This window comes from Microcaecilia unicolor, chromosome 5, assembly GCF_901765095.1.
Source record: "Microcaecilia unicolor chromosome 5, aMicUni1.1, whole genome shotgun sequence".
Classification (NCBI taxonomy): domain Eukaryota; kingdom Metazoa; phylum Chordata; class Amphibia; order Gymnophiona; family Siphonopidae; genus Microcaecilia; species Microcaecilia unicolor.
The window spans coordinates 343,452,901-343,474,664 of record NC_044035.1 but is presented as its reverse complement, the minus strand read 5'-3'; the positions used below and the strand labels follow the sequence as shown (position 1 = coordinate 343,474,664).

General features: G+C 44.8%; 1 protein-coding gene across 1 annotated transcript in view; it reads right to left on the bottom strand.

Moving 5' to 3' along the window:
- The window catches only part of LOC115471367 (cadherin-13-like), a 1,126,129-nt gene extending 1,104,947 nt beyond the window's left edge, over positions 1-21,182 (bottom strand). The window contains exon 1 of the mRNA XM_030205064.1: positions 21,054-21,182. Within this exon, the coding sequence (XP_030060924.1) occupies positions 21,054-21,182 (129 nt within the window). The remainder of the gene's footprint in view (positions 1-21,053) is intronic.
- Between the last annotated feature and the right edge of the window lie 582 nt (positions 21,183-21,764).

Genomic DNA, 21,764 nt, shown 5'->3' with positions numbered 1-21,764 from the left:
GTTGGGGATGGGACACATTATCCATAAAACGATATGGGGAGGCCTGTCTGTCTTTAAATTAATAGCTCAAATCTTGCTGGAAGCTGGTGTAAATGTATCTACACATAATGCACACAATAAATGTATTTGATAAAGAAAACACGTAAATCTGGACTTCACCCATGCTCCGCCTAAAGTCTTCCTCTGAACACGTCTATACCAGAGTCACATACTAGAACACACATTTTTGTCAGTGTGTCTACTTGTATACGAGGATTATTTTATAAGCGCCATTTGGGAGGTAATTTTACAGTCATTTTAGCATGTATGTGACCACCTGCTTACTTAGCTGGTTTTAATCTCTCTTTTTTTTTTAAGTTTAGGCACTCATTTTCAAAGCAGATGGGTGATCCCAAAATGGCAAAAAAAAAGTTCATCTGTCGAAAAGGTCCAAATCATGATTTTTGAAAAGCAGAATGTCAAAGTTTTATACTACAGTTCATCCAAATAGCAAGGAGGTATGTTGGAAATGTGTTTTGGGCAGGGATGGCAGGTTCCAAAATTAGGACAACTTTCAGAGATAATGGAATGGGAAAAAAGCGTCCAAGGCAAAAACGAAGGATGTTTTTATCAAGACTTGTTTCAATCATGTCCAGGGTACTAAAGGGTACCCGGATCGAGCAACTGACCACTCCTTCATCTCCCAGTGGTAACTGACCACCCCCTATCCAGTACCCCCCCCCCCTTAAGAAGTGATAGCTTCAGATCAGTGGCGTAGCCACAGGTGGGCCTGGGTGGGCCAGGGCCCACCTAACAGTAGCACACGTTTAGCGGTAGCTGGTGGGGAATCCCAAGCTCTGCCAGCTGAAGTCTTTCCCCTGATGGTAACGGAAAACACTACTCTTCACGATACCGGCATCTGCGCATGCTCAGTTTTCAGTGCATGCCTGCTGCAGACTGCCAAGGTGGAGAGAAGCATTTTCCCCACCTGCTGAGATATTTTTTGGTGGTGATTGGAGGGGTGGGGGTGGGGGGAGAACACTTGGTACCCACCCACTTCTTGCCTAGGCCCACCCAAAATCTGTTGTCTGGCTACGCCTCTGCTTCAGCTGTTATGGCCATTCCTAACAGAGCAGCAGGCAAGTGTAAGGAGTAGCCTAGTGGTTAGTGCGGTGGAGTTTGAACAAAGGAATTCAGATGTAACTGCCACTTGAACGATTTGATTACTATACAAATATGTGAGCCCTCCTGGAGCATAGAAATACCGACTGCACCTGAATTTGCAAGTCACCTGCAAGTGTGATGGTTATTAGTGATGTACCTTTGGATACAGTAGGGTTTTATTTATCTCTTCCTGGAGGGCTCACAATAATATATAAGGGAATTAAGGTGGGATTTGTACCTGGGTCCTGTTGTTTACAGTCCCCTACACTAACCACTAGGCTGCCCCTCTGTTCCGGAGGGACATCGATGAGGTCATTTTTGTACAAACGATGCCAGACAGATGCTTTTGTACCTGCTTTGCTGGTGGTTATATTTTGCATGTTTCAAGGAGTCTTTTCCTTAGGCGCGCTGGCACTTTTAGCGCTCATTAAAAATAGGCACACGCTAAATGCCCATAGGAATACACGGGCATCTTTAGCATTTAGCGCGCACTTATTTTTAGCGGGCGCTAAAAACGCCAGCGCACCTTAGCAAAAGACCCCCTCAGTTTGGAAAATGGCTGTTTATTTTGGACATTTTCAGAGCAAGAACATCCTTCTCATATATTTTCATGACTTTTTTCTGTTTGAAAATGACTCTGAGATGAGATGGACAGGGTTTTTTTTTGGATGTTATGAACAGGACGTCCCAATTCTGACTTGGACATTCTGTTAAAAGTGCCCCTCTGTATGTGTGTTAGGGATGTGGACAAGGCCAAACTTATGAACCCTTTACGGCGAGTTGATTAGTGCTTTGTTAACCACATGGCGGGTGGAGTTTTTGGTTAACTATTTGTATTATCTTTGTTGTGCTATTCTTGATCTGTATCTTTGTTATCAATAAAAATGATTTAAAAAAAAATAGGGAATTGGACCATCCAGGTCTGAAAGGTCTTTCCACCTAAACCCACTTCTCCTCTTCCTCCACTTTCTATCTCGGTTGATGGCACCCACATCCTCCCCGTCTCTTCTGCCCGCAACCTCGGAGTCATCTTCGACTCCTCCCTCTCTTTCTCTGCGCATATCCAGCAGACTGCCAAAACCTGTCGCTTCTTCCTCTTCAACATCAACAAAATTCACCATTTCCTCACTGAGCACACCACCCGAACCCTCGTCCATGCCCTCATTACCTCTCGCCTCGACTACTGCAACCTACTCCTCACCGGCCTCCCACTTAGCCATCTATCCCCCCTTCAATCCATTCAGAACTCTGCCACACGTCTTATATTCCGCCAAAACCGTTATTCTCATATCACCCCTCTCCTCAGGTCACTTCACTGGCTTCCGATCAGATACCGCATCCAATTCAAGCTTCTCCTCCTTACTTACAAATGCACTCACTCTGCTGCTCCTCACTACCTCTCTACCCTCATCTCCCCCTACGTTTCTGCCCGTAACCTCCGCTCACATGACAAATCCCTCCTCTCAGTACCCTTCTCCACCACTGCCAACTCCAGGCTCCGCCCATTCTGCCTCGCCTCACCCTATGCCTGGAACAATCTTCCTGAACCCCTACGCCAAGCCCCCTCCCTACCCATCTTCAAATCCTTGCTTAAAGCTCACCTCTTCAATGCTGCTTTCGGAACCTAACCTTTCGAACATATAGACTGCCCCAATCTGCCTGACCTATCAGATTGACTGTACATTTGTCTCTTAGATTGCAAGCTCCTTGAGCAGGGACTGTCCTTCTATGTTACATTGTACAGCGCTGCGTAACCCTAGTAGCGCTTTAGAAATGTTAAGTAGTAGTAGTAGTAGAACCTTTTCTAAACTATGTATAAGGACACCAGCAAATAACATGAATTCGCTAGCACATTTTTTTTTGTGGGAGAGGTGTGTGTGTGGGGGGGGGGGGGGGTCATCAATTTCACAAAGCTACTCATTCAGAAATAGAACAGCATAATTCAGCAGCTTCTGCATGTAAGTATCAGCGGTTCCATGTCAGTGCCAATTCTTGCTACCTCCCTGCATAAGTGGCAACAGTTATCCAAGACAATTATATGCATAAGTGCAGCCAATTAAGGAGTGAAGCCCCTAAAGGGCTATTTTTTTACATTTCAAAGAAAATAATTACCGGAAAGCTAGGCCCAATTGCCCCCTCAATCATTCAAGGCCTGACCAAAACCAGCACTTTGATTAAATTTATGCCTGCATTGAAGGAGATGCAAAAGCCGAAGGGGACATTTTTAAATAAAGGTATATTGCTGTTGTAAAATTGGAAATACAAGTACAAATTTTAGGCCCACCCAAACCACACCCCTTTTGAATCTATGCATCCCAGTATATCTCATAGAATGTAATAGGTTTTATATTTTTTGAAATAACTTTATTAAGAGTCAGAACAGATACAATAACCAACACGGCATAAGCAAAGAGAATCCACGTCTAAAACCTTCAGAGTACATTCTCATGGATCTTCCTCCACCCCCATCCCGCTCTCTGTTGGAGTTCCTCAGGGATCTGTCCTTGGACCCCTTCTTTTTTCAATCTACACCTCCTCCCTGGGCTCGCTGATCTCATCTCATGGTTTCCAATATCATCTTTATGCTGACGACATCCAGCTCTATCTCTCCACACCAGACATCACTGCGGAAACCCAGGCCAAAGTGTCGGCCTGCTTATCCGACATTGCTGCCTGGATGTCCAACCGCCACCTGAAACTGAACATGGCCAAGACCGAGCTTATTGTCTTTCCACCCAAACCCACTTCTCCTCTCCCTCCACTCTCTATCTCAGTTGATAACACCCTCATCTTCCCCGTCTCATCTGCCCGCAACCTCGGAGTCATCTTCGGCTCCTCCCTCTCCTTCTCTGCGCATATCCAGCAGATAACCAAGACCTGTCGCTTCTTTCTCTATAACATCAGCAAAATTCGCCCTTTCCTATCTGAGCACACCACCCAAACTCTCATCCTCTCTCTCATTACCTCTCACCTTGACTACTGCAACCTACTCCTCACTGGCCTCCCACTTAGCCATCTATCCCCCCTTCAATCCGTTCAGAACTCTGCTGCACGTCTTATCTTCCGTCTGGACCGATATGCTCATATCACCCCTCTCCTCAAGTCACTTCATTGGCTCCCGATCAGGTACCGCATACAGTTCAAGCTTCTCCTACTAACCTACAAATGCACTCAATCTGCAGCCCCTCATTACCTCTCTACCCTCATCTCCCCTTACGTTCCTACCCGTAACCTCCGCTCACAGGACAAATCCCTCCTCTCAGTACCCTTCTCCACCACCGGCAAGTCCAGGCTCCGCCCTTTCTGCCTCGCCTCACCCTATGCTTGGAATAAACTCCCCGAGCCCATACGCCAAGCCCCCTCCCTGCCCGTCTTCAAATCCTTGCTCAAAGCCCACCTCTTCAACGTCGCATTCGGCACCTAACCATTATACCTCTATTCAGGAAATCTAGACTGCCCCAACTTGACATTTCGTCCTTTAGATTGTAAGCTCCTTTGAGCAGGGACTGTCCTTCTTTGTTAAACTGTACAGCACTGCGTAACCCTAGTAGCGCTTTAGAAATGTTAAGTAGTAGTAGTAAAACTATCAATCAAGCAAGTTGCAACATTACAGCGGAACATGTGTTTAAAAGTATACAGTTAAAACATAAAATTATTTTTTTATAAAACCACTGTATATGAAGAAACATCCCTGGCCCCCACAACCTCCAGAAATTATATCCCATCCCCCCGCTTAGGTTTTATATTATTATTGTAACCAAGGCTTCCAGATTTCCGTCTCTCTCCATTCTTTTCTTCACTCTTATTATTTTACGTGTAAACTATTTAGCTAATATTTTTATTTGCGGTATATAAAAAAAAGGTGAAATGTGAAATGTAAACACTGCTTTCTACACATGTAGATGATTTGTAAGCCTTTGAAAGCTACCTGCTTTATTTCCAGCACAGCACAACCTCATCAACAAGGTTTTCAACATAACAGAAACGGCCAGGCAATCGGGAAAGACATTCTAGATGGGTCTGCACACTGAATAAATCACACTTTGTTATACCCTCGATTTCTTTAAAGGCAAAAGCCAAAATATTTAATGTATTTTTGGGTTTTCATCCATTTATCAATGGCTGTATCTTAAAAACAGTTCAAGCTCACAATATACATCACTGTCCTAATACACCAAAGACCATCGGCTTTACCATTTAAAGGGAAAGAGAGAAAATTGGACAAAACCACAGAAGTATTTATTCTGTTTGAAGCCAGAAAATAGGAATACTAATAAAAAGCTATGCTAACTGTGGTCAATACTTAGAGGCAGATGCACTAAACCTTAACGACCCTGTAATGACCCCCTTAGCGAAAAAATTTTGAACCGTAGCATGCATTAAAGGCCATTTTCCGAAGACGCTTGCAGCTAACAAACACGGAATGCAAAAGAGTAAACTACCATTGAAATGTGGACAATTTGGAATGCACTAACCATACCGAAGATTGCAACGATTCATTTACTGTCTACAATTTTACGTGAGCTCAGACCTGTCATTAAGGCCTGAGCTGTCATCTCTCCGCTTCCCCCTGCACCTCAAAACAAGCTAGCAAAAAAAAAAAGATCAGGAGGGGGCAAAGGTGCTCGTCAGGAGCGCCCTTCACGGATGGCCTTGCCCCCCCCCCCCCCCCCCCCCCGCCCGAGTTCGCCACTTCCCCCTGCATCCAAACAGATAAAAATCCAAAAATCAAAACTTTTGAGGCTGGCCCAAGCCCCCTCCCTTTCTCAGCCCCGCCCGCCATCCTCCGCCCCGCCCCCGCCACCCCCCCTGAGGTCGTCGCTGTCGTTCCCCCTCTCCACCGGGCCCCCCTCCCTCCTACTGGGACCGCACAGCGCCTGTGAGGCAAGAAGAAAAGGAAGAAGAACAGCTTAGCTGATGCCTTCCAGTCTTCGGCATCTCGCCTGTGTTCCTGGGCCCACCCCCGTCTGATGTAAGTAATCAAAGTAGGTTACTTACGTCAGACGGGGGCGGGCCCTGGAGCACAGAAGAGACGCCAAAGACTGGAAGGCATCAGCTGAGCTGTTCTTCTTGCTTTTCTTCTTGCCTCACAGGCACTGCGCGGGCCCGGTAACAGGGAGGAGGGCCCGGTGGAGAGGGGGAATGACAGTGACGACCTCAGGGGGGGGGCGGTGGGGGCGGAGGATGGCGGGCGGGGCTGGGAAAGAGAGAAAGGGAGGGGGGCTCGGGCCAGCCTTAAAAGTTTTGACTTTTTGATTTTTATTTCTGTTTGGATGCGGGGGGGGGGGGGGGAAGCGGCAAACTCGGGTGGGGGGGGGAGGGGGCAAGGCCGTCCGTGAAGGACGCTCCTGACGAGCGCCTCTGCCCCCTTCTTTTTTTATTTTGTTTTCATTTTTTGACGTTTTTTGGCATGCGCAGAGCAGCCAGCATAACGCTTGGCTGCTCTGCGCATGCGTTAGGGGCCGATTACCGACGGGAATTACACAGGTTTGATGCATTGTACTTTACAGTACCGCACCGAACATGTGTGCCTTTTTTTTTTGGTGCATCCTTCGTTTTTTAAATTCGTTTTGGATTTTTTAACGTTTGGTTGATGCATCTGGCCCTTAGTGTCCTGTCACCCTTTAAGAGTAACTGGATAATTTATCTCTTCAGCAGATTAGGGATGTATATTTGATAGCATAAACTCGTTAACATGTCTTAAGAACCCTGGATCAAAATTGATTCAATACACATTAACCCAGTGGTCCTCAAACCTGGTCCTGGAGGCACCCCAGACAGTCAGGTTTTTCTGCATATCCACAATGAATATTCATGACAGAGATTTGCATGCACCCACTGCACGCAAATCTCTCTCATGAATATTCAATGTGGATATCCTGAAAACCTGACTGGCTGGGGTGCATCCAGGACCAGGTTTGGGAACCACTGAATTAACCTATGAATTAACACATATTAAGTTCATTTGTGCATGCCAAAAAGTTCTAACGTGTTATAAATTGTCATTGCTCTGAATGCATGAAATGAACCACAAAAAGGTCCATAACTAGGGAAAAAAGGATCAAGAAAGCCTACCCAGCAGACCCAAACTAATTCATGAACAATGCATCACATCTTTCGATCTAAGAAATGAACGATACCCCTTCCACATAATCCTATTACTTCAAACTGTACGAACTTTACCACTCCAGTTATAATTAAGTGTACTTCTACCCTTATCCTACTCTGCATTGCTCACTAGAACCTGTAGGCCCATGCCCGGAGACTTATCAGCCTCATTGGGATTACTTCTCTCTATATGCTACTATATATTCGTCCCAGAGTTGTAGTCTCTTTTCTGGAACCTTATCAGCTTCCTTGCACCTACTGTTACTCTATTTTCCACTCTGTATATATTCCTGGAGTTGGTACTCTCCTCTCCGGAACCTGTAAGCCACATTGAGTCTACTGCTATGCGGGAAAATGTGGGTTACAAATGTAATAAATAAATGAATAAATAAATATGACCAAACATCTGTAAACAAACCTCCTTGGTTTTCCCTGTGATAAGTCACCCATTTAAGTCTGGGCAGCTAGTTATGAAGTCCTTCTTAAAGAGACAGTAACTGAACAGCGCTAAATAGCGACATCATCTGGCTAAATTGTAACCTCGCCCAGAGAATGTTTCTTGGCCCGCCCTCTTCTGTTTCTGTAATCTGTGACTCAACATCAGCTCATCTGGCCTAAAGTGATGTGGTCTCTGGCCAGTGATTCCGAACTGAAACAGTTTACTACATAATTCATTTTAAACATTGACCTCCCTATGTTTTGGCCTTCTGCCGTATCATGGGGCTCGTTAATGATGACATTACTATAGCAACAAGGGTATTTTTTTTTATTACAGTACAGTAACAGAAGACCATTCACACTCATGACCCTATTAATGTGAGATATTAAATTATGTTTCAGAAATGAAAGCAAAAGCAAAGGATTTTTTTTCTTGTCTAATTTGAACTTAATGTATTAGTGTAATTGGCAAATTTCAGGTGAAATGTCTTTGTAAGTAAAATAAATATGTTTTGAAATAGCAAATATCTCCTTTCGGAAAAAACATCAATATTTCTTACCTGTAACAGATGTTTTCGGTAGATAGCAGGCCTGATAGGGCGCACAGGTGGGATAGAACTGTTATTTGTTACATTTATACCCGCTCTTTCCTGCTCAATAGCAGGTTCAGTGTGGCTTACTGTTCACCTACCGTTCACCCACCAACTTCACCTACTGTTCTACCAGTGCTCAGAAATTGGTGTAAACCTCTGAGCATGGACAGCTCTTCTCCATATATTTATTTATTTATTGCACTTGTAGCCCACATTTTCCCACCTTTTTGCAGGCTCAATGTGGCTTACAAAGAGCTGTTGTGGCATTGCCATACCAGGGTAATACAATTGTTGTTACAAAGAAGTCAAAGAAGACAGGAGGGTCTGGTCAAGCAGTTATTAAAAGATACATTCTGGATGCAGGTGGAAAGTTTTTATGTTAGAGTTAGTTAAGGGTTCTCATGGTAGGCCTTGTTAAAGAGGTAGGTTTTCAGGGCTTTGCGGAATTTGGTTAATTCTTTGATCGTTTTCAGGTAAGTGAGGAGAGCATTCCATAATTGCGTACTCATGTAGGAGAAGCTGGTCGCATGTGCTAGTTTGTATTTCAATCCTTTACAGCTGGGGAAGTGTAGGTTAAGAAAGGTGCGGGACGATCTTTCAGCATTTCTGGGTGGCAGGTCCACGAGATTCAGCATGTAGGTCGGGGCATCTCGTTCATAAAAATGATTTTATGAACGGTCGTACAGATCTTGAACGTGATGCGTTCTTTGAATGGGAGCCAGTGTAGTTTCTTTCTTAAGGGTTTTGCACTTTCATATTTTGTTTTCCCAAATATGTCTGGCTGCGGTATTTTGGGCTGTTTGAAGTTTCTTGATGGTCTGTTCCTTACATCCAGCGTAGAGTGCATTGCAATAGTCCAAGTGACTTAGTTCCATTGATTGCACCAGGTTCCGGAAGATGGCTCTTGGGAAGAAAGGTTTTACTCTTTTGAGTTTCCACATGGAGTGGAACATTTTCTTAGTTGTATTCTTTGCACGAGTTTCGAGTGTGAGATTTCGATCAATGGTAACTCCCAGAATTTTCAGACTGTTTGAGACGGACGCTGACGTGGCATCCTGTTGAGGCTCTATGACACATTGTGGCTTTTTCAGCACCATTTTGTCTTACCATTCCCTGAGAGCAGCGTCCGTCTACATTTACATAAGGTAATCACTCCAGATTATTTGACTGTATTGATTTCCAACATCCATCAGTGTCTCTACCACTCCTGAGGCAGGTTTGCCCCGCCGAAACACGGTCCTCTGTCAAGTCCATACTGGTGCAAATAAAGGTTTTCTCCTCGACAATTACCTGTGTGGGATTTTTTTTTCATATACTCTCATAGCTGCTACTCTTGTTGTCTCATAAGTTCATAAGTATTGCCATACTGGGAAAGAGCAAAGTCCATCGAGCCCAACATCCTGTTTCCAACAGTGGCCAATCCAGGTCACAAATACCTGGCAAGATCCCAAAAATGTACAAAACATTTTATACTGCTTATCCCAGAAACCGTGGATTTTCCCCAGTCCATTTAATACTTTGTTTTATTGCCTTTGTGTTCCCATAGAGGTGGTTTCCTGTTCTTCTTGCTTTGGCTGGCTCATGGGAACCAGATAACTCTGACTAGAAAACTTGTTGTCCTAGTGTTATCCAAATCATTCTACCAAGGTATATTCAGACCACCCAGATATGGGATGAACATCCTGGAAAAGTTAACTGGATAAAGACACCCAATTAATTTTCCTGGCCTTTAAACAAAACATTCTTTTAATTTCCTCTATTATAATTACTACACTAGGCTTGCCGTTAAACTTAGCTAACTTTCCCCTGACTAAACTGCTTCTGAATGGTCATCTGCAAACTATATGTGATATTTTTCATATGTTTATAATAAAGCTCTCTCTTTCTCTTCCAATATTTACAAATTCAGCACCACATTCTGGAGAATGTGAGTCTGGAGCCTATAACTCGTCCGTTAGCATTTTTCAAAGAAGTACTCTTTCAACGTCTCTCCATCAAAAATGTCATCTCACGCTTGTTTAAAAGTTTATTCTTGACACTTCTGCCATATCGCTTCCGTTCCATGGATCTTTGACGGGCGCTTATAATACCACAACCTATTGAACATTTTTGGCCTACGTTTTGGTCCTACTGCTTCCGCTCGTCCATGTCTTTAACATTAGTTAATACACAACGGAGGATACTGTCCTCCACCTATCCTATAATGCCACGATGACTGCATTATTGGCAGGTGCAACTCTCTCCTTTATGTTGCAGAGGCCGTACTACTCGGCACACGTGTGGTGGACATGTCCACACATTCAATCTTTTTGGAAAATGATAATTACATACATCTCCAATTTAGTCTAGACAGCTATTCCATTAGATCCAGCCTTTATTCTTCTCAGAAGGTCTCCTCAGCATTTAGTGTCTTTTGTTCATTTAGACTCGATTAGACAATTACTGCTAGTCGCTAAGGTCTGTATTGCACAAAAATGGAAAAGCTCTATCTTACTCTTTCTACACTTTTCTCTGGATAAAGTTTGGCGGGTAGCCGGAATGGAAAGACTAGTTTGGCAAGAAAAGCATCAGCCTTGGATATATACTCACTTTTGGTCACCCCTTTCTTCGGTCTTCTCCTCCACCTTCTTGATTTGTTTGGATGGTTTAATCCTGACTATATTTATTATACAAACTCTTTCCCTATATGCTATTTATAAATAGCTTGAATATTGGGAACTTAATGGATTGAGATAACACATCCCTCCCTGGTCTATTGGAAACTTTGTCTGGGATTTGTACCTTTTTGTCTCTGGTTCGTCATTTCTTGATATTCTCATTTGTTGGTTCCTTTAAATATAACAATATTTGATTTTATATTGCAGCCTTATTGCCATTTGATTCATGTATCAATATTCTGCTCTACTGTTCACGTCTTTGTTATGTTTCTAATAATAATAAAAATTATTTTGAAAAAAAAAACATGTTGTTTCCAATAACAGGGAATGATATGGAAATGGTAACAGTGTCCTATTTGCTCCATCTCCACCTGTTTTCAAATCTATGCTGAAAACCCACCTTTTCACCACTGCTTTTGGCTCCTAACCACTACTCAATTCCCCTATCCTTGTTCCTTCTCACCCAGTACTTTCCTCGCCCTTAATTGTCTTGTCTGTCTGTATTTTTAGATTGTAAGCTCTATTGAGCAGGGACTGTCTCTCTGTGTCAGGTGTTCAGTGCTGCGTGCATCTGGTAGCGCTATGCAAATGTTAATAATAATAACATTCCATGTAGAAGCCTGCCCTTGAAGATCAGCAACGCGGCCGGCAGGCTTCTGTTTCTGTGAGTCTGACGTCCTGCACATATGTGCAGGACGTCAGACTCACAGAAACAGAAGCCTGCACGGCCGCATGGCTCATCTGCAAGGGCAGGCTTCTACAGGGAATGTTGCTAGTGGAGGAGTAGCCTAGTGGTTAGTGCAGTGGAACATGGAATGTTGGCTACTGTTGGAGATTCTACACGGAATGTTGCTACTATTGGAGATTCTAGATGGAATGTTTTGGCTCCTAACCACTACTCAATTCCCCTATCATTGTTCCTTCTCACCCAGTACTTTCCTCGCCCTTAATTGTCTTGTCTGTCTGTATTTTTAGATTGTAAGCTCTATCGAGCAGGGACTGTCTCTCTGTGTCAGCTGTTCAGCGCTGCGTGCGTCTGGTAGCGCTATACAAATGTTAATAATAATAATAATAATAATAATATTCTTTCAAATATAATGAGCAGTACTGTTCCCTTAAGACACTTAAAGGATGTTTTTATAAATGTGTGCCTGTATTTGTGCATAAAATGCAAGGAACAATAGCATTTACACATGCAAACATCCGAAGTGTTATTCTATAAGGGCATGCATAAGTGACTGTGTGGGGGGGACACACATGGGAGGAGCATAGGTGGGGCATGTTGGGGTACCCCCAACTTATGCATAAAACTTACAAAATACTGGATGTTAAACACATTCTTACCATGTGTGTGCATCTGAAGTTACACCAGGTCTGTCGCTGGTCTAATGCATGCCTATAAATGAAAGCTATGCCAATTCCAACTTTTGCTAGACTCTAAAACAGAATCTGGGTGCCCACATGTTGTCATAAAATAGGTGCTCCTAACACTGCATCAGGAGGTGCCCAGTTTATAGAATTGCCCCCGTATTGGTTTGGAATTAATTACTCAACTTTTCAAAATCTGAGATCAAGGCAACGTAAGAACATAATAGTCATACTAAGTCAGACCAATGGTCCATTTGGCCCAGTATCCTGCTTCTAACAGTGGCCAATCTAGGTCATAAGTACCTGGCAGAAACCCAAATAGTAGCAACATTCCATGCTACCACTCCCAAGGCAAGCAGTGCCTTCCCCTGTCTGTCTCAATAACAGACTATAGACTTCTCCTCCAGGAACTTGTACTCGTTCTACACCACTCAGGATTTTGTAGACCTCAATCACATCTCCCCTCAGACATCTCTTTTCCAAGCTAAAGAGCTCTAACCTCTTTAGCCTTTCTTCATATGAGAGGAATTCCATCCCCTTTATCAATTTGATCGCTCTTCTTTGAACCTTTTCTAAGTCCGCTATCGGGCTCATTTTCGAAAGAGAAGGACGTCCATCTTTCGACACAAATTGGAAGATGGACGTCCTTCTCACAGAAATGTCCAAATTGGTATAATCGAAAGCCAATTTTGGACATCCCCAACTGCACTCCATCAAAGGGATGGCCAAAGTTCACGGGGGCGTGTCAGAGGCGTAGCGAAGGCAGGACTTGGGCGTGTCTAACACTTGGACGTCCTTGACCCATAATGGAAGAAAAGAAGGACGTCCCTGAAGAGCACTTGGACGTTTTCACCCAGCTGTGTTTTTCTTATGACAGCAACAAAAAGGTATCCAAAATGACCAGATGACCACCGGAGGGAATTGGTGATGACCTCCCCTTACTCCCCTATGGTCACCAACCCCCTCTCACCCTCAAAAAACATCTTTCAAAATATTTTGTGCCAGCCTCAGATGTCATACTCTGGTCCATGACAGCAGTATGCAGGTCCCTGGAGCTGTTTTAGTGGCGTGCAGTGTACTTCAGACAGGTGGACCCAGGCCCATCCCCCCTACCTGTTACGTTTGTGGAGGAAAAAGTGAGCACTCCAAAACCCACCACAAACCCACTGTACCCACATCTAGGTGCCCCCTTCACCCGTAAGGGCTATGGTAGTGGTGTACAGTTGTGGGTAGTGGGTTTTGGGGGGCTCAGCACACAAGGTAAGGGAGCTCTGTACCTGGGAGCAATTTATGAAGTTCATTGCAGTGCCCCCTAGGTGCCCGGTTTGTGTCCTTGCATGTCAGGGGGACCAGTGCACTACAAATGCTGACTCCTCCCACGACCAAATAGCTTGCATTTGCTCCTTTCTGAGATGGACGTCCTTGGTTTTGATTATCGCCAAAAATCAGAAACGTCCATGTCTAGGGATGACCAAATCTAGGGACGACCATATTTAAGGATTTGGACGTCCCTGGCGGTATTTTCTAAATGAAAGATGGATCGGGACGTTTTGCGAAAACGTCCAAATCAAAACTTGGACATCCCTTTCGAAAATGCCCCTCCGCATCTTTTTTGAGATACGGTGACCAGAATTGAATGCAATACTCAAAATGACGTTGCAGCGTGGAATGATATAGAGGCACTATAGTATTCTCTGTCTTATTTACCATCCCTTTCCTAATAATTCCTAGCATCCTGTTTGATTTTTTGGCCGTCGTCATACACTGGGCAAAATATTTCACCGTATTGTCTACAACGACACCTAGATCTTTTTCTTGGATGTTGACTTCCAAGGTGGACCCTAAAATCAGGTTACTATTATTCAGGTTATTCTTCCTAATGTGCATCATTTTGCATTTGTACACATTAAATCTCATCTGCCGTTTGAATGCTCAGCCTTCCAGTTTCCTCAGGTCTTCCTTCAATTTTTCACAGTCTGCATGTGTTTTAACAACTTTGAAGATTTTGGTGTCATCTGCAAATTTAATCACATCATTACTTATTCCAATTGCCAGATCATTTATAAACATGTTGAATAACACTGGTCCCAAGACAGATCTTTGCGGCACTCCAGTATTCACCCTTCTCCACTGAGAAAAATGGTCATTTAACCCTACCCTCTGTTTTATGTCCAATAACCAATTCCTAATCCACAGAAGGACTTTACCTCCTATCCCGTGACTCTTTAATTTTCTCAGGAATCACTTATGAGGAACTTTGTCAAAAGCTTTCAGAAAATCTAGATACACTATCGGGCTCATTTTTGAAAGAGATAGATGTCCAAAAAGTGACATAAGTCAGTATTTGGACATTTATCTCACAGAAACGTCCAAATCAGTATTATCGAAACCTCTTTTTGGATGTCTCTCAGAAGGACGTCCAAATCTCAAGGGGGCATGCCAGGGACGTGTTCAAGGCGGGACTTGGGCATTCTTAAGACTTGGACGTCTTTCAGCCATAATGGAACAAAGCAAAAATGTCCAGGACTAAAACTTAGACGTCCTGAGCTACACCTGTTTTTATTACGAATAAAGCACAAAAAGGTGCCCCAAATGACCACTGAAGGGAATCAGGGATGACCTCCCCTTACTCCCATATTGGTCACTAACCCCCTCCCACCCCCAAAATGTGTGTTGAAGAACATTACTTGCCAGCTTCTATGCCAGCCTCAGATGTCATACTCAGGTCCATTACAGCAGCATGCTGGTCCCTGGAGTAGTTTAGTAGTAGGTGCAGTGCACTTCAGACAGGTGGACCCAGGCCTATACCCCCACTACATGTTCACTTATGGATGAAACTGTGAGGCCTCCAAAACTCACCAGAAACCCACTGTACCCACATATAGGTGCCCCATTCACCCGGGCTATGGTAGTGGTGTACAGTTGGGGGTAGTGGGTTTTGGGTGGGGTTTGGGGGGCTCAGCACACAAGGTAAGGGAGCAATGGTCAGATGTGTACCTGGGAGCATTTTATGAAGTCCACTGCAGTGCCCCCTAGGGTGCCCTATTGCTGTCCTGGGATGTCAGGGGGACCAGTCTACTAAAAACGCTGGCTACTCCTACGTCCCAATGGCTTGATTTAGGACGTTTTACACTTGGACGTTTTTTTTTTAATTGCCAAAAAACAAATCACAAAACGTCCAAATCACAGAACGTCCATAGTATTTTCGAACACAAAAGATAGACGTCCATCTTTTTCGAAAATCACCTTCTTTGCTGTTCAGAATTTGGATGTCCTTGTAAAACGTCCTGATTTAGACGTTTCTTTCGAAAATGCCCCTCTATATCAACCAGCTCGCCTTTATCGACATGTTTATTCACAGCTTCAAATAAATGAAATAAATTGGTGAGGCAAGACTTCCCTTGGCTGAATCCATGGTGACTATGTCCCTTTAAACCATGTTTATCTATGTGTTTCGTAATTTTATTCTTTACAAGAGTTTCCCCTATTTTGCCCAGCACTGATGTCAGGCTTACCAGTCTGTAGTTTACTGGATCACCCCTGGAACCCTTTTTAAAAATTAGTGTTACCTTGGCCACTCTCCAATCTTTAGGTACGGTGGACAATTTTGACCACAGGTTACAGATCACTAACAGCAGACAAGCATTATTACGTTTGAGTTCTTTTGGTACCCTAGGGTGCATACCATCCAGTCCAGTTGATTTACTGCTCTTTAATTTTTCAATTTGGCAAAGTTATAGACACTTATGGGCAGATGGGATATGAGGGCAGTCAATGGAACAGCCCCCCCCCCCAAAAAAAAAAAGCCATGAATAAAACCCTACACTGTAAAGAAGGGTTTCTTCCCTATCTGAAAGCAAATGTCAGTGGCTTTGGAGGGTAAGGGGAGATTATTCGAATGCATCTAAGAGTAGGAGGGAAAATCCCCACTGAACCCAAGGGAAAAAAAAAAGGAGCTCAGGAAGCCCAAATGAGAGCACAGCAGCAGGATAATGAAAATATAGGAAGCTGGATTCATTACTCCTCCCAGGGATTGACAATACCCCAATCAGGGCACATTCATTTGAGAAATCCTGAAAACCCAACTGGGTTGCGGCCCTCAATGACCAACATTTAGCACCCCTGCCCTATAACTTCCAACAAGGATAGTTACTGTAGGTGAGGGAGGTGCAGTCCTTCTCACCCAAGCCAGCCTTGCAGGAAATGTGAACTAAAGGCTGAAAGCCAAAACTGATGGACCTGGACAGCTTCCTGATTTTTGTACAGCTGAAGGAAAGCAGAAAAGGAGTGGCCTAGTGGTTAGGGTGGTGAGCTTTGGTCTGGGGGAACTGAGGAACTGAGTTCGATTCCCACTTCAGGCACAGGCATCTCCTTGTGACTCTGGGCAAGTCACTTAACCCTCCATTGTCCCATGTAAGCCGCATTGAGCCTGCCATGAGTGGGAAAGCGCAGGGTACAAATGTAACAAAAATAAAATAGATACTATTGGAGATTCTACATGGAATGTTGCTACTGTTGGAGATTCTACATGGAATGTTGCTATTCCACTAGCAACATTCCATGTAGAAGGCTGCGCAGGCTTCTGTGTGACGTCAGACTCACAGAAGCAGAAGCCTGCGTGGCCACATTGGTGATCTGCAAGGGCCGACTTCTACATGGAATGTTGCTAGTGGAACAGCAACATTCCATGTAGAATCTCAAATAGTAGCAACAGTGGAGGAGTGGCCTAGTGGTTAGGGTGGTGGATTTTGGTCCTGGGGAACTGAATTCGATTCCCACTTCAGGCACAGGCAGCTCCTTGTGACTCTGGGCAAGTCACTTAACCCTCCATTGCCCCATGTAAGCCGTATTGAGCCTGCCATGAGTGGGAAAGCGCAGGGTACAAATGTAACAAAAATAAAATAGATACTATTGGAGATCCTACATGGAATGTTGCTACTATTGGAGATTCTACGTGGAATGTTGCTAATATTGGAGATTCTACGTGGAATGTTGCTACTATTGGAGATTCTATATGGAATGTTGCTATTCCACTAGCAACATTCCATGTAGAAGGCTGCGCAGGCTTCTGTTTCTGTGAGTCTGACGTCCTGCACGTACGTGCAGGACGTCAGACTCACAGAAGCAGAAGCCTGCGCGGCCACATTGGTGATCTGCAAGGGCCGACTTCTACATGGAATGTTGCTAGTGGAATAGCGACATTCGATGTAGAATCTCCAATAGTAGCAACAGTGGAGGAGTGGCCTAGTGGTTAGGGTGGTGGATTTTGGTCCTGGGGAACTGAATTCGATTCCCACTTCAGGCACAGGCAGCTCCTTGTGACTCTGGGCAAGTCACTTAACCCTCCATTGCCCCATGTAAGCCGTATTGAGCCTGCCATGAGTGGGAAAGTGCGGGGTACAAAAATAACAAAAAAAAAGGGAAGGAACTGGGACAGTGCACAATGCTAAGTAAGGGTTCATACCCAAAACAGTGAAACCAGGGAAATGAAATAAAGATCCCAGAGAGGGGAATATTTTACTAGCTGTGGATGCCTCTGCTAATGGCTGCCAGTAGTCCCTTTCCTACTTCCTGAGTCCTTCTCTTTAGAGAGAGACTCATTACAACAGGTATACACTTGGACGTTTTCACCCAGACATGTTTTTCTTATGACAGGCACAAAAAGGTGCCCGAGATGACCAGATGACCACTGGAGGGAATCGGGGATGACCTCCCCTTACTCCCCCAGTGGTCACCAAACCCCCTCTCACCCTCAAAAAACATCTTTCAAAATATTTTGTCAAAGTTACACCTGAGCAAAGGAGAGTGAAGTGACTTGCCCAAGCTCACAAGCAGCATTGAGAGAGATGCTGGATTTGAACTCTGACTTCTCTTGTTCTCACCCTGCAGCTCTCACCACTACGTGCTCCTTCACTGCCTTATTGAAAAAAAAAAGTGTGGTAACGTAATCTAATAAATACTGATATTTAAGGGCTCAGAATTATTAGTATTGATTATGGAATGTGTGCTATAATTGATTTCTGATATTTTATCCATACAAAATATAAAATACAAATCAACCTATGCATCCAGCTTTTCCTACATAAGCACACAACTATGGAATGCATTATCAAAAGCCATGAAAACAACTTATGATCACCTAAACTTCCGGAAATCATTAAAAACTAACCTGTTCAAAAAGGCATACCCTACCGACCCAACTTAAATGCCTGTACCCTGCAACACAACAAAACCAAAGCTCGTAATGGAGATATAATAACTCTTTCTCTCTACGGTTCCCTAATGTGTCTGTACACACGAGCCTTATTCTATTACTAGTAAAAAAGGCCCGTTTCCGAAACCAATGAAACGGGCGCTAGCATGTGTTTTTTTTTGTGTGTATGTGTATGTGTCACAGAGTTATTTTGTGTGTGTGTGTGAGTGTGTGAGGGTGCGGTGTGTGTGCAGGTTGTTGATGTGTGTCTTTTTTTGTTGGGGTCCCCCGCCAGCAAAGGTAGCTCATGGCGACGGCGGGGGAGGGTTGGCGGTGGGAGCAGGGGGGTCGAGAGGGTCGTCGGCAGGGGAGTCCAGGACCAAATCTACGGGGGCCCAGGCCCCCGTGGCCCCTTGTAGCTACGCCCCTGGTGTAAATCCTGATGCCTAAACTAGGCGCAGACCGGGTGTATTCTATAACAATGCACATAGATTTCAGAAACACCCATGACCCGCCCATTCCATACCCATGACCACGCCCACTTTCCAATTACATGACAGAATTTACACGCATCACGTTGCAGAATATGCTTAGTAATTAATGCCAATTAGTGTCAATAATTGCTTGTTAAATGACAATCAGCAGCACTGATTGACCAGTTAACTAATTAAGTTGCCAGCGCAAATCCAGAATATGACCGGATTTGCATGCACAACTTAGTTGCGCTATATAGAATATGGAGGTTAATGGCTGCTAACTGGCCAAATCACGTGACATAGCCGGTTAGGTGCAGATATTCACTATTTAATCAGCCATGTTCAGCAGTTAAAATAGGACTATCTTTAACCACTAAAAACCACTAAAAAGTTAGCCGGTTAGCACTGAATATTGTCTTAATCGGCTAACTTTTTAGCAGTTGAATAAACTCAGATAAAATGGCGGAAATGGCCCAGCATTGAATATCTGGGTTTAATCCTGGCAGCAAACAGCAAAAGCGCTGCCCGCTAGTGGCGGAATAATCGGGCCCTCAGTGTTTTCCAACAGTCTCCTGGAGGTGCACCTAGCTACTTGGATTTTGAAGATTTCCACAATGAATATGCATGAGACAGACAGGCATAGTTTGGAGACTAGATGTAAGCAAAAATTCTCTCATGTGGAAAACCCAATTAACTAGATGTACATTAAGAAGCAACCACTTACAACAGCCCTATTTAGTTGGTTTAAATGTCTGTTCCCAGATGTGCGCACGAGTGCGCATAAATTATAGTTTTTCTATAATATATGTCTGTACATGTGTGCGCCCCCAAGATCCACTGAAACTCCGCCCATGTGCACGTCCACTGACAAAGCATGCACCATCAAAACATGGGGGGGGGGGGGGGGGGTTCCAGGAAACAAGAAGGCAGATGATCAGCAGACTCCAAAGTGGAAGACAAAAGAGCAGATCAGTAATAAATTGCAAAGGACTGAAATACAAAACAACTTACGCAGCCGGCTTCTCCTACATAAGCGCGCAACTATGGAATGGGCTCCCAAAAGCTGTGAAAACAATCCACGACCACTTGAACCTCAGGAAATCACTAAAAACCTACCTCTTCAAAAAGGCCTACCCCAACGACCCCACGTAACCCTCTTCACCTACCAACACAGCATGACTATGATCGAACAGGACAACACGCAATCTTCATCCATTCCGACCCTCCACTTCTACCTCATACGATCACTATACAACTTTGTATTTGTTATCCACCGACTGGGCAAACGCCTTTGACGGTACTATGTAAGCCACATTGAGCCTGCAAATAGGTGGGAAAATGTGGGGTACAAATGCAACAAATAAATAAATAGATGTATACAAACTTTATTAATCAATTTGCATATAAAATAATGCCCGGCACAGGCCATGTTTCGCCCAGCAGGCCTGCGTCAGGGGCTACTTACTATGTTGTGGGCGTAGGCTAGCATGGGGCTGTACTGGGTGGGATCGGCCCGTCCAGCTACGTCTATCACTCTGAGGAAGTCCCATAGCCAGTTTACCATTGATTTCTGTGTGCCTTTGTCCCGTGTGTTTGTATTATCTTTTGAGTCTTTTTTCCTGTCCCTCTTTTTCCCTTCTAGCACTTGGAATATGTCGAAGTATTTCCTATTCTTTATCTTTTTCCTAGTGGATTTGGGTACTAGTCTCCATATGTGTGGCAGTGCTACCATTGGAGGGGGGCGGTCCTCCTTGTTAGCTGTCGCTGCCCCTTCGAGGCCCTTTGTTTCATCGCCTTCGTCCGATGATGAGGTGGAGGACGAAGACGATGAATCTGAGCTGCTCTCACTGTCTGAGCTGCTATGCCTGCATCTCTTCTTTCCTTTTCTTTTTCTCTTTTTTGCCTGGTGGGGGCCCTGCCTCCATGTCTGTCGTGTTGCGCCCCGCGCTGCTTCCTTCTCTCTCAGTGTGTGTGCCCTGATCGCCCCCATTTGCAGAGCTATTATCTCCGATCCTGCCCGTTCCCACCCTCAAATTGACATTTACATTCTCAAGTCCACATGCCCCACTGGTCGTACCTGCGCTCTCCAGCGGTGGGGCACTGGTCTTAGTAGCAGGCTCCGGCCTGGGGGTAATAGTTGTAGAGCACCCACAACTATGGTTCGGGGTGCCCGGGGCCGTTGCGGGGTTCGGGTGATTTGCCGCATTTGGCATTGGCCATGTATGGCTGGGTGGGGGGCCGAATCCTGGCCATGCCCCGAAATAGGAAGGAGGGTATCCCCAGCCATACAGCCATGCTGTTGGCCCGGTACTGTCAGTAGCCTGTGGTGACGACCATACGCCTGCAGAGCCGGGTCTCTGTAGGGACTGGTGGGTCTCCACACTGCTGACTGTGGCTTTCTTCTTGCTTCTTTTCTTCAACACTGGCGTGGCTGCAGCTGCAGGGGCAAGTTATCCTGTCGCTTTTTTGCCTGCTTGTTTTCTTGCCGTTCGCTTCTTCCCTGCTGTCTCGCTCGTGTCGTTCTCTTGCGCCGTTGTCTCCACCTCCTTCTCCGGTGGCGTGCTGGGCGCCTGTTCCACTCCGCTGTCTCGAGTAGTACCTTCGCTTACTGCCTCTGCTTCCGCTTCCATACTGTGCGAGGGGGTGGAGTAGCGGGTGATGTGGACTTCGGCAAGAATTCGTCTGGCCTGCTGATCCGGGGATTCGTGGGCAGCAGGGGGATATGGATCGGAGCTGGTGACGCCCGCAGGTAAGGGTCACTGCCACGCGGTCAGCTGTTGGCCGTTGT